Source organism: Manacus candei, unplaced genomic scaffold (genome assembly GCF_025592945.1).
Source record: "Manacus candei isolate 608988 ecotype Guabito, Panama unplaced genomic scaffold, ASM2559294v1 h1tg000017l, whole genome shotgun sequence".
Lineage (NCBI taxonomy): Eukaryota > Metazoa > Chordata > Aves > Passeriformes > Pipridae > Manacus > Manacus candei.
In genome coordinates this window covers 3,166,014-3,179,851 of record NW_026138065.1, presented here as the reverse complement: position 1 = coordinate 3,179,851, position 13,838 = coordinate 3,166,014, and the positions used below count along the sequence as shown (strand labels likewise).

The following is a 13,838-nucleotide window of genomic DNA, read 5'->3' as shown; positions in this document are numbered from 1 at the left end:
TGAAACAAAGTGAGATTTTTGGAATCTAACTCCTTAGTGTCAACTGAAAATAAAGAGCCTACATGACTATCCAGATGCCAGTAAAACAAAAGTATGTAAAATCCACTCTCAATAGCAAAGTATCACTACAAAAAAATAAAAAAAAAGAAAAGATAAAAGAGATTCTCAAATCTGCAGTCTTCAAATCATTTTTCATTACTCACCCCTAAACAGAAGTTTTTATTTCTTACCTAAGGTCTAATCCACCTGCTTGTTCTCATAAAAATCTCTCAGTGTAGTTCATACTTACTTATGGGTTAAATTTCCACATAGAGAGCTGGTAGATGGTTTATCACTTTTAGTCTTCCAACATTCCATGTACAAAAAAAAAAAAATCAGTCGCAGACTTACCTTCTAAAGGTCTTTCTTTTTTAAACAAACAGAAGGTCAAAACAATAAAAAACTAATTCAGACTGTGTCAGTTTGTAGTTGTAAGCATCAGATTCCAGCATCAATCTCATTTTGTTTTCTATTTCTTTTCACAAATAACTTCTGAAAACCATTCAGTCTAATCTACACTTCTCAATAATGAAAAACTGAAAAAAATATTCTGGGTGAATTAAAATAAATTCTCTGTATTCTCATGCATGCTGATAACAATAAATCATAATATGCTCTAGTAAAATTAGATTTACAAATAGCACCCAGGTTGCAAACAGCTGTTCAGTGCTAAATATCAAAGAAAATGGAACACCTCATTTTTGCAATATTAACTATAAAAATAAATAAAAAACCCTGGTAGTTTAGGCTGCTACCTATTTACAGACTTTAATCCATTGTGTTAGCTCATATCAGAAAATGATTCTGCCAGGTGCCAGTTACGGTGCATAGGTGTATACTAGAAATGTTCTTTATTTTGAAATTATTTTGTGAATTCTTTCTTGTTTTGATGGAATTGGAGCTTTATTTAACAACAGCCTCCCTCCTTTTCCAGTGTCATCACTGTACAAGAGATTTCCCCCTAGATATGTCACATGATCCACAGTTCTTATCAGCATCATTTTAGGACAGAAAGGGGCTGGGGTTTGGGATACTTAACATTTGGTTAAAGCATTACTGATATTTCAGTTTAGTGTCAGGACACTTGGTAAACATCATTCTTAAACAAAAGTGGGCATAAGTAAAGACTTGCCTGGGCAGTCAGAATATATCAACAATAATAAAAAACAGAGATAAAGTGTTAGGACTTTAAAGAAAATGAAAATATATTTACTTTACAGTTTTTCTATGCAGAAAAAAATTTCAAAAAATTCTCATGGAAAAAACCCAAACAGGTTTGCAAACCCAGAAGGCAAACAGACAGCTACTGCTAAACCTGATTAAAAAACACTAAGCAAGATGTTTAAGAGGTAAGGATGTGTTACTAGAGCTTCCTCAGGCAATCTGCAAACTCCTGCAGCAGTGTCATGGCAAGGTCTTGGCTTCTGAGGGGCCCATCTGCCAGTGCCATGCAGACCCTACGCACAAGTACCCAGAGAGCACACACTGAACTTGGCTGTGCCTGCTCTGAAGTTGGCCTCCTGCTTCAAACCAGGCTCAGTGCACCCCTGCAACATGGGTGCACACACATGTTAAGTCAGTTCTGCCTTGGGAGAAACTGAGCTTTAAAATCAATAGAATAAATTGTCTTGGACGTCACAAAAGTGTGTAAGGGCATCTTATGACACTGCAAACTTTCGTTTCTATACTCCTTGTTTCTTCTTTTCTATAAAAGTACTTTGAGTAATTTTTTTTACCTTCAGTCTAACTGCCTAAATCTATAATCCCTAGCCAACGAGCCAATTTGCATAAAAACGATGTAATCTCTTATGTGGAACATGTTGACAAATGCCTAGAGTCCTGTAAGTGTTCAATGGCTGAAATATATATTCTATTTTTCAGGTAACTGATTTTTCTAATTTTACAAAACTCCAGTCAACATTCATCTGTCCCAAACACTCCTCCAGAACTTAGTTTTACATAGATGCTAAACTCCTAGAGTTCTAGTCTTTTCTTGAAAAGAGATGTGTACAAATATATTTAGAAAGTTAAACCCTGAGCCTCTTGTTTTTTGTCCCTGTCCCAAGGCAAGAGAAACCCAAATATGAATATTTATACCTGACATTAAGTGTTTCCAGATTCTGAACTTGAGAAGCAATATCTATTACTGTCTCCCAAGACGATATCAAATTTTTTGATAGGTTTATATGCCTCATATCTGAAATGCCATGTTAAGAAAAAGAAACTTATCTCAAATCTGAACTTCCTTTTTCAGAAATTAGAATTAGGGTTTGAATAAAATAAACAGAAATAGATTACACTTGTTTGGACTAAGAGATACTATTGCTCAGTTACAGCAAATTTTATTTTGATTTGTGGTATGGACATGGCTTACAGTTTTATAAAATAGCTTAACTTTTCAAATCCTAAAATGGATTAATTTCTATACTGACAAGAACTCTTACCAGTCCTTTCAAATGAATAAATAATACCTTTTCTGTATTTCTGTAACACTGTCACAACACACAGCATACTGAACATATTATTTGTTATATATTGGAAATCTCTGGTGTCTACAGAACATATCAGTTGTACTTTTATGGAGTTATCTATTCTAGGGTCAAATTTAAAAAAAAAAATTGCTGAAGCCTTTTGAAATTGCAGTCACAGTAGCAATCTATGACAATGTATTTTTATCCACAATTTGCATTTCCTCTCAAAAACTGTAGGCATCGACTTTTTAACTCTGCAACTATTGCATTAAACTTCTAAATATAAACTACAGTTTCAATCATTTTTTAATAAAAGGATACAAGTATCATTCATTGAAGTGAACACTTGGAATGCTAAAGTATATACTTTACTTGTGGTATCATGCAATGTAGCAAAAAAGGATACTGGCACACGTTCTGCTGATTTCCTCTGTCTGACCAGCATGGCTCACTGCACACTCACGCACCGAGATATCTACCAGTTTGTTCAGTTGTCTAAATGAGAAAGAACATCCTATTAATTAATCTTCAAACAGAAACAAGTGTGTATAAATACCTGTATAAATAACATCCTTTTTATACATACCCTCTCCTTTGGAATTAGCATTGTGGAGATTGCTACATTGCAGTGTCATTCTTACTCGAACGTCTCTGTTTTTTGTCTTGACATTGCTACTACAAAATAGGTCTGGTGGAACCACAATTCCCACCCCCCACACTCCCCCCAAAAACCCTTATCCAACTGAAAAAAAAAGAATGATAAAACAGATTAAATATAGCTATGCAAATTGGAATTTAATTAGAGGTTCCAAGTTAAACAGGTTTCTTGCAATACTTTTTGCAAGAGGTTCTGAGTAATTTGTGCATCCTTTGTAACACTTAGCAAATAATTTAAAAAAAATGTATTTTTGACTGCTTAGTATGTTTTGGGAGACAAAGGGAGAATAATTGTGGAATATCAGCTCAGAAGTAGACTGCCACCTACTGAACTAATACATCTCTACTGCTAGAGGCCATTAAAACTGCAATTTACTACACATCATTAAGTTACTTCCTTTCTTACCCTTCCAGGTACATGAACGCAACATGAACTGACTGAAAGAGTTCTTCACTAGCAGTACAGTGACTTTCTGCCTTCCCTTTCTTAGTTACAAAGTCATTAGAGATATGAGTAAACGAAGATTAAATAATACTGTATAATATTAAGAAAACATTTAAATACATCTATTTAAAAAGGAGCACGTGTGTGTATGATAATTGCCAATATCATGATATCTGTCATTCCTCCCCAGATATCTTCGCCTTCTACTTTGTGAAATCAAAATGAAGATTGTGAGTACTCAAGCATGACATAATCCCAGTTCCTATCTGTAAAACCTGTAAATTATGAAGCCACAATAGGAAGATTTTTTGTCTCTTCCACCATAGTGTAGTTTGGCTTACCTTTAGACATATGACAATATTATATGCATGGCAGTCAGCTTCCTTTCCTTTCAGTTGAAATACTACTTGACTATCAATCACTAATAATGTATCTTAGATTTTCATATATCACACTTGCCTTTGCTGTTCTGCAACGGAATCCATGCCAACGAATTCCACAGTCTTCGTTCCAAATACTACTGTGTTCTCTGTCCCATATTGAACATCTTGCTTATCATTCAATCCGTACCGATCCTTTACTGCAGTAAGAAAATCTACTCCAAAATTTGCCTTGTTTGGCCGGATAAATGATCCTCCTTTAGGATGCCTAGAACAGAGGAGCCAGGAAAAGCTGAAATATGAAAAGCTGTAGTAACAACGACTAGCCTCAAAAGTACTAATTATTACTTTTTCAAAAAAAAAAATACCATGAACGAAAGCAGTCAAAAGGCAATTCTACAGGCTAATTTTAAACATCACTGTTCCCACTCAGTGAGACCAGCTAAGACTTTCAAAGTATCTTTTATAGTATTTGACAGAAGAGTTCACATTGTGAGATGCCATGAGAACTGAGGTACCAGTTCTCCAAAGGTATTGACACATCAAAATTAGTGGCATTAATTAAAATGGCACAGTGTCAGTGCCATTATTAAAAATAACTGCTCTTTTGTTTTCAAACTCATTATGAACTCAGTTTCGTTAGAAAATTAAGTTTCTACCTATGGATAGACACGAGTTATCTAAATCATACAACAAATGTGTCTGGAGTCTTATCACAGCCTAAGGCCCACAGGAATACTCAGGATAGTCATTGCTACATCATATTTGACTTGCATAATTCCCTTGTAATTCTAAGATAAAGTAACCTTGTCCTTCCATCCACACAAATGACACAAGATGCAAATTGTAGCACTTGGAACTCTTATACAAACTCAAACTTTTAAAATTTCTGATACTAACTTGGTAACAATTTTGAAACTGAATATTCAACAGAAATATCCAGCTAATAATGTATGTTCTACACAGTTCTATGAAGTTTCTTGTTTTTTTCTTGAGCACTGAAAAAACTTTGGTGCATGACAATTTCTTGCCATGCAATTGCATTGATATTTTCTGTCAAAGTTAGCAAGGAAACACATTATCCAGGATGAAGTAGCAGAGACAAGTTATAGAAATGGTATCACAGAGTAGATGGAAGATTTCATAGGAGGATCAGCCTGAAAACAGCAGGAAAAAGGTTGGTAGCTATGATTACCTGTCACTTATGTGAATAAAACTTCTCAAAACAGCATGTAAACATCAAGTGGCTAATTAGCAATACATAATGCTACAAAGTTCAAAAGTCTCTTACAGAGACCGTGAATCCTATGGACCTATTACAAGTAGATGGAATAGCTTGGGCACTGTATATTCACTTCTTTTTGTAAAAAATCAGTACTGGAAATTTCCAGTGCTAGTTTCATTCATTAACATTTCTAATACTTACAGAAGTACTCACATATCCTAAAGAAAGACCTGGGTAGAAAGTACATATTATTTACATTCAAAATATTTCCAGTCTAGTTTTGCAGTGACTGAGTTCAGAGTGCAATGACTACCAAAGAAGCAGAAAGGCAAACTTGTAGAGAATGTAAATCTGGTATGTACTTCTCACTTTCAATAAGCATTTTCAATACTCTACATTTTTAATCCAGTAACCTTCTCTTAAGAATTTTCCTTTTGAAGTTCTTCATAGCTTGCAAACATGTGACTGGTTTAAATGTTATGTGACTCTTTCTTAATATGACTTCTTAAAACAGTAAATTACAATTTCACCACCTTAACTATAACATCTCTTATTTGCAAAGTATATCACTTTGCATTTAATTAAGTCAAACAGCTTCAGGATTCTACCTGGAGCTCTGGAAAAAAAACTCGTACTCTTGTCTATCTGTAATTCACTGTAGGTCCTGCTGTATGTCCATTTTCCTATCACCTCGATTCTCTCCATTTTGTCATCACCATCTCATGCACTCAATAGTTCTGCTACTTTCTTCCCTCTGCTCTCCTCAGCCCTCTCACCAGAGCTAATCTAGATAGCCCGCAGACATCCTTCCTGTTGTGCCATTTATCTCTGCATAGCCAAGCCCCTTTGGGTCTCTCTATCACCATACCCATTCCTTAGCCCATTTCTGTCCTCTCAGGTCACCACTTCTATTGGCATCTCCTTCCTCATTGTCTTTGCAGGAGTGAGTTCTATCCCTAGGAAAAAAAAAACCACAAAGGAAACTAGCTACCTTGCCCCTTTTATTTAAAGGAAAATTATAGTGTATTTATCTCTCAAGACTCTTCTATTTTTGTTTTGATCACAAGATCATAGGGTTTCTCTCCCCTGTTGCTATCACTTCAAAGTACGATGCATGCTTTTATATATTATCTAACATATACTTAATACCACTTCACAGCCTGAGTTTCTTTTTCAGTTCCATTCTATTAATTTGATCTACCTTTTCAGGAACTGTCATGAAGGACAGGAAAAGGGACTGCAATAGGAACATATTTTCAGACAAAATGATTGTGGATTCAAGGAGAGAGATCACTGTAATTCATTTTCCCTGAAATACACTGCCTGCATTAACTTTCACACTAGGGCATATGAATGGCACAAGCAGTATGTACGTATCAAACAAATAATGTACAGCACTTGGACTAATGAAAATGCACACCTCTTAGCAAGCAGTCTCTGTAACTGGGGACTAAACAGATAAACCCTAATCCAAAGAGTCATCCTGCATTGCATATCACGAAATGGAAGAACCTGTGGACTACTGATCAACCTGACTTAAGCTGAACTCTCAAAAGTCCGAGAGCAGGGATTTTGCTCCCATGTATGTAAAATCTCTTGCAGCCAGGACAAAATACTGTATGGAAATGAAGTGGTAGAAGATATGGCCCAATTTCACTAAGCAGAAAATAAGGCATTTGCCCAAGTGGGGCTCTGGCAACCAGCTGGCTCTGGTTAATATTGACACTTCCTACTGACTTTTAAAATGGAGAGGTTGACCCCAGTCTCAGAAGTCATCTTGTAGGACACTTCCTACTCATGATCCAGTAGCCTGAAGCATTACAGCCCATCTGGTGATGTGTCCAGGGCACTTCAAATATATTCATTAGAATTTGGGTTAGCTATCAGCTTTCACTGAATAAAGAGGAAACTCGGCATCATTCTTTGCTAATGGAAAATAAAGTGGTGGCACTGCTCATCATTACAGGTACATGATGGTTCTTCATATGCTAGGGAAATGTCACACACACACACTTCTCGGTACCTGAAGAGTAATGCAGGAGTACATAAACCGTAACAGTTACACACTTGAGCTGTGTGACTGCAGAAGCGAGCTTCTGAGCCAAGGAGATCCCAGCTTTATCAGCCTGGCAGTAAATGTGGATCAAAGGGCTTCTTTGCCCAGTACTGACTGTTTTGCAATGATTATCTCCAGGCAATTATCATGACCAGAGCAAATACAATACCAGGCTCATAAGGTGTCATAAAATGTAGCTGCTTGAATTCATGCACATCTTTTCTAGATAGGCTCTGAACAGATCTCTTCCTTCTAGGGGAAGTGCTCAACGGACCAGACTTCTTTTAGAAGAATCTACACACTGCAGTAAAGTAAACCCTTCAAGTTTTAGAACAGGCTGTGGCATCCAATAACACTTATAAGTAACACGTGCTATGGTGTATCAAATTCCTGACCGAACAGCAGAAGCTTTGCAAACGTCAGCAAGAACTTTAAGTTCTTGCAAGTTTACCTTAAACAGACATGAAAGCTAAGTTGGAGCTTTCACAAAACAAGGAAAGACAAAGAGACATCTGCAGTTCCAGATGCTATCTTAAGGTTCTGCTGGTGCACAGGACCTGTTTGAACAATGGTTAGAGACAACAGTTTTGCTTCACCACAGTTCTACTGGCAGCAGAGAGCAGAAGTCTCTGATGGATACAGTGACACACAGGGAAACAGTCAAAGCTTCCTAACTGAAACCTTCTCAGGCTAAAAAGAATCTTGGGAATGCATTCTCCCTTTGCTAAATGGCAATCACTTTTTCTTCAGAGACACTAAAATGTTATTGACATCTTTCCCATATTTGAAGAGTTTGTTTGTGCTCTAAGTAGATATTCCTGGAGATCAATCTGTCATTCTTGAAGGAAAAACAGCCTAATTTAATATAAACAGATATTCTTCTTTCATGGAGCAGATAGATCATCTTCAGTGACATCATGCAACATGTACAGGACAATCAGAGGATCAGGTCCAGCCAGTGGGAATTTACAAAAGGCAGGTCCTGCTTGACCAACCTGATCTACCTCTGTGACCAGGTAACCCAAAAGGGGATGAGGGAAAGGCTGTGGATGTTGTCTACCTAGACTTTGGTAAAGCCTTTGACACCATTTCTCACATTCTCCTGGTGAAACAGGCTTCCCATGGTGTGGATGGGTGTATTCTTTGCTGGGTAGAAAACTGGCTGAATGGCTGGGCCCAGAGAATGGCAGTGAATGGAGGCACATCCAGCTGTTGATTGGTCACTACTGGGGTTCCCCAGGGCTCAGTGTTGTTCTGTTTAATATCTCCATCGATGATCTGGATGAGGGAATTGAGTGCACCCTCAGCAAGTCCACAGATGACACCAAGTTGGATGAAAGTATTGATTTGCTGCAGGGTCAGAAGGCTCTGCAGAGGGATCTGGACAGGCTGGATTGATGGGCCAAGGCCAATTGTAGGAGGTTCAACAAGGCCAAGTGCCAGGTCCTGCCCTTGGGTCACGATAGCCCCGTCCAGCACCACAGCCTGGTAGAAAAGGACCTGAGAGTGCTGGTCGACAGTGGCTGAACATGAGCCAGCAGTGTGCCCAGGTGGCCAAGAAGGCCAATGGCATCCTGGCCTGTATCAGCAATAGTGTGGGCAAGGAGGTTGAGATGGGATATTAGGAAAAATGTCTTTGCAGAAAGGGTCATAAAGTATTGGAACAGACTGCCCAGTGAAGTGGTGGAGTCATCATCCCTGGAACTGTTCAAAGAACATGTGGTTATGGCACTTGAGGACATGGTTTAATGGTGAACATGGTGGTCAAGTTGATAGACTTGATGATCTTAAAGGTCTTTTCCAAGCTAAAAAATTCTATGATTCTGCTGAGCAGGAACATAAAATTCATGCAAACAGCAACATACACTTGGTCACAACTGCTCTCTATACTTATAAACTCTTATAAAACTCATGTTTTATAAGTGAAGAAGTGAAGAAGAAAAAAAATGAAAACCTGTAATGCCTTTGCCATGGCATTTCAGGACTCCACAAATATGCAAAAGTCAAAGTTACTGCCAGAAGAAAACTTAATAACACAAAGGTGAAAAAAAGGCCATAAAGATCTGAGCAGCAATTGCAATTCTGCCAATCTGGAAACATCACAGAAACAAGTTTTACTGTATTTTCCTCCATTTCTCTGGCCTGCTGTCAAAGTCAAACCTGGGGAAGTAGATTACAATTCAATATGGTCAATACTTCTAGCTCCAGGATCTGCTGAAATATCAGGATTCCTCTGGGAAGTGATATAGGAAGAACAAAACATTCTCTAGCAGGGAGAGAATTATGACTCAAAGCACTCTAAATGTGTGATACAGCAGAATGTTACACCTATCTTGTCACGTAAGTAGAAAAGTATGTTCATCTACTGCTGGGAAATCTACACATCTCCCTCAGCAAAATGGCATGGATAAAATCAGCTGCTAAAATAGCAGTCCCTGTGTAGACGCTATGTTTAAATGGAATACCCAAAACTGACTGAGAGGAGGGCTAGTGAGGAAGATGACCCCTCTGCCAGATTAATAGAGGGGTGAGAGTTCACTCCTCTTGATGGGAAGCATAAAAGAAGCCTGAACACCAATAACTGTGGGGAGAAAGAAGAGGGTACCAGAGCAGCAGGCAAAACCTGGTTTGACGCTACCAAAAGTCACCCCACCAGCAGCACATTTTTGCCTTGGCCAGTCAGAGTTGCCTCCTGGTCAGATGATGAGGTGAGCCTGTGCCCAGCAAGGACAGACATCGTGAGGAGCAACGTATGTGCTCCACATCTCAGTGTGCACATGTGACCTCAGAGGTGCTTTCTACCAGTAAACCTGTTAATAGATGTCAGGAAGCAGCGCAGGAATACGGAAGCTGGAGCACCCATGTCTCCCACAGGAGCTGTGTGGAGCTAAGGCACTGGCATTCCCAGGAGAGGAGTGTGTGCTTGTAACCCACATCTCCCAGGAGAGCACATGCATGTAACTGTGTGAATGGGTCTGTGGGAGGAGAACCTCTTTGAAAACATACTCATGTTTCAAAAGCTGTATACAAATTTTAACACTGTTTTAAGGCTTGAGTACTCCTCCTTTCTCTCCTAGGACTGTAGAACGTATTTTAATCACATCATAGACTACTGCAGCTGACAGCTAAAATAATAGCTTCCTCAGTTATTAAAAAACAAGTTGCTGTTATCAAGGAAAAGAACTCACAAAAATGTCACTAGAGTATGCATTGCCATTTCTAGCTGATCCAGAGTTCATGAATGTGCTCATGATGTCAGCATATTTTGAAATATGGCTGTTTTTTTCTTTGGTTTTCATATTCTTAAGAAGCTTAATTATCACCACATAATGTATGACCCAGATATATATACTGCCATGAAATATAGAAGTTTAGGTCATATTTTAAAAAAACTTACTATAAAGATCACACATAGCTGTAAGCAGACCTACTGTCTCAGATAAGGACTACAAAAATTATCCTCTGGTAGTGAGAATCTCAAATTCAGTTTTATTTTCCTCTTATGGTCCTATTTTCAAATGTCACTCTGAAAGATATATTTTTTAAAGCTTTATTTTTTAAATTGCCCTAAAAATAATTTAAAAAGTCCTTCTATTGCATTTGTTTACAGTACAAGCTACTTGATCAACTGCTTCTGCTTATCAGAATTTAGGGAGTGAGCAAAGTAAGCTTGTAGGCAAAGGATGATAAGGTTTAGGGAAAAAAAATAGAAATTTTATGTTTCTTATACATGTATATACATAAACAAAGGAACATTATTCCCTCCCTAAGTAGTAGTAAAGAGGTGACATTTTAAGTTGTAGGAGAGTTTTGCTGGTTTTTTTTAGCATCCTTTTGGTAAAATAAGGTAACCATTTTTTACTTAAGTTTGCCTATATCTTCACAATTGGTACCAGAATTACAAATCTGGAATTTATGTCTATTTGTCATGGTGGACTGCTAGAACTACTATTTATTCTCTTAGACTCCAGAAGGTCTTTTTCTGATTGGAAAAAAGCAGAGTACAAAGAACAAGTATTCTAAGAACATGTTTAAAGACCACATTTACATTTGTTACAGGTATATGCAGCTTCACTCAAAGAGTTGATTCTTACCTCAAGAATTGAGATCACTATCTGAGATCTCATCTCCTGGAAGCATGCTAATGGTTGCTAAAACACCGAGAGTCTATACACGTTTTTCTAAAGAAGAGATTTTGTTCTCTCATCCTTCACCACTTCCATGCTCAGGAATTTACTGAGCTAGCAGTCTGTAGTGTTTAAGAGCTCTTGATGACTTTTATTTCATGAATTCATCCAGTTACTATTTAACTCACAAAATTTTAGCTGTTGCAGTGTCCCCTGACATGGAAATCAACAACTTGCTGCAGTAAGTGTCAACCCTAGAATCCTGTATTCCACAGTTTCAAAAATGTTAAGTGCTCAAATCTTTCCCTTAAATGTAATTCATGTATATACTTAAAAACCCCACACAGCTACACTATGTTTTGCATGTAGTATATGCAGTGAACATACTTAATTCCTGAGTGATACAAATATAACCCAAATAATTAATAGGAACTTGGTATTTTCCCTTAACAAGATAAATGCAGGTCACATTAAGTCCAAACTCAGACTGTGTTTGAGACAGTTAATATGGACCAGTATTTCACTTTGGAATTACCTAAGGAAGGTTAGTGGGAACTACCGATTTCCTAACTAAAGTAGAAGTTCTAAAACCAACCAAAGGTAATATTACTAACATCCAAAAATCCCATTTTATTACATATATCTGAAAACATAACTTGTATTTTTTAAGTATTAACCATATTCTAATACTTGTAACCAGATTAATAACAATGCAACAGCCTCTATGGCTTAGCTAGTCACTGCACTCAGAACTACGATCTTTTTAATAACACCTAACTGAAGATAGAAGGGTTTGCCCTAAAAATTGCAATAGGGCATTTTCCCATGACCATCTAGTCAATGCTAATGTCTAGACATGCCAAAGCTGTGAATCAACTCACCTGCACTTAAAGTACTGTGTCCCTTCGTAGCAGCCATCATGTTTTCCTCTCTGAGGATCATCCCATTCCACACCCAGCCAAATTCCTGAAAAAAAGGCAGATACATTTTAAAATTTATGGCATCATATCCATAGAAATCACGGTTGGAAGGAAGCTCTGAAGTTCACTTAGTTACCTTCTCTCTCAAAGCAGGAGATTATCATCAGCTCTAAAACAAGCCAGCTAGGTAAGTCTTCACCTAGCCAGATATTGAAAATTTCCAAGGAGAGAAAGATTCCAACATATCTGGGCAGCCTATTTCAGTGCTGCATTACTTCTGTAGAAAAAGATTTCCCTGCTGTGGCCATTGTCCTTTATTATATAATCTAATACTAGTAAGAACAATTAGGCTCTGTCATCTTTGTGACTGCCTGTCAAATAGCTGCAGGAAGCTATTAGATGCCACTTTTTCTTCTCTTCACCACATTAACCAAGCCCAGATCCCTCAACCTCTCTTCACAACACAGGTGTATGGTCTGTGTCCTTGACCCCCTGGTAGTTCTCCAAGATCTTTGAGATCCTCTCAAGTTTATCTGCATCCCTCTTGAATTGGGATGGTCCCACACCAGATACATTACTCCAAGTGCAACCCTATCAAGAACCCATGACCCCAGAGGGGGATAACAGCTTCCTTTTATTTGCAGGCCATGTTCATCATTCTAAGGTGACCTAGTACAACATGTATCCTGCTTGTCAAAAGAGCTCACTGCTGGCTCATATTCATTACAGTATCCAACTTAACTCCCTAGTCCTTTACAACAGACTGTGTGAGTTGCTAGTGCTTCCTGGTCCATACTGATACACTACATGGGGAAATTTATCTTTCTTGAATCTCTTGGGCTCAAACCTAAAGTTCATAAAGCTTGATCTGGATTGCAATTCTAACTTGTGTCACAGCAGCCATTTGAGGGTGAACACTGTTCATCACCTGAGACACTAATGAATACATGAATCAATACAGACCCCAGCCTTTACTTCTGTAGTACTCACTCATTCCCTGATATCAAGTCCACTTGACAACTTTCAATGCATTTTAATAGTCCATTCATTTCTCCAATGAACGGAGAAATACAAGCTGGCTTGTATTTCTCCAGCTTCCAAATAAGATTCTTTATGGAGACACTACTAAGAGACTTATTAAAGTCAAGGAATGTTACATCCCTTGCTCTCCCTTTGTCCACATTCCCAGTCGTATAATCACAGAAGGTAATTAGGTTTGTCAAGCACAGCTTATTCTTCTTTACAAGTATTAAATATTCCCAACTACCATCTTCTCCTTCATAGGCCTGGAAATGGACTTCAAGGGAACATGCTACATGGTCTTTCCAGAAATAGAAGCTGATGAGTCTACAGTTCCCTGGTCATCCTTCTTCCCTCTTTTAGAGCTGTATGCAAGGTTGGTCTTCTTCCGGGCATCAGCAATCTCCCCATCCTGTCACCACAATTTTTCGAAGATGACATGTAGTCATCTGACTCTCACTGTCAGACTGGCCAGATCTTTCCACAAGCTAAGCTGAG

The 13,838-nt window shown here is 38.0% G+C and overlaps 2 protein-coding genes across 5 annotated transcripts in view; one reads left to right on the top strand and one right to left on the bottom strand.

Moving 5' to 3' along the window:
* B3GALNT2 (beta-1,3-N-acetylgalactosaminyltransferase 2) overlaps positions 1 to 3,696 on the top strand; it is a 45,528-nt gene extending 41,832 nt beyond the window's left edge. The window contains exon 13 of the mRNA XM_051783205.1: positions 3,582 to 3,696. The gene's annotated coding sequence lies outside the window, so the exon portion shown is untranslated. The remainder of the gene's footprint in view (positions 1 to 3,581) is intronic.
* The window catches only part of TBCE (tubulin folding cofactor E), a 53,492-nt gene that overhangs the window by 12,388 nt on the left and 27,266 nt on the right, over positions 1 to 13,838 (bottom strand). For all 4 annotated transcript variants that reach the window (XR_007903886.1, XM_051783203.1, XM_051783201.1 and 1 more), the window contains exons 3-6: positions 12,282 to 12,366; positions 4,072 to 4,260; positions 2,917 to 3,005; positions 2,137 to 2,236 (exon numbers count right to left, since the gene is read on the bottom strand). Coding sequence is in view for 3 of the 4 variants with exons in the window: in XM_051783203.1 (XP_051639163.1) it covers positions 2,137 to 2,236; positions 2,917 to 3,005; positions 4,072 to 4,260; positions 12,282 to 12,366 (463 nt within the window). In the remaining variant the exon portion in view is untranslated. The remainder of the gene's footprint in view (positions 1 to 2,136; positions 2,237 to 2,916; positions 3,006 to 4,071; positions 4,261 to 12,281; positions 12,367 to 13,838) is intronic.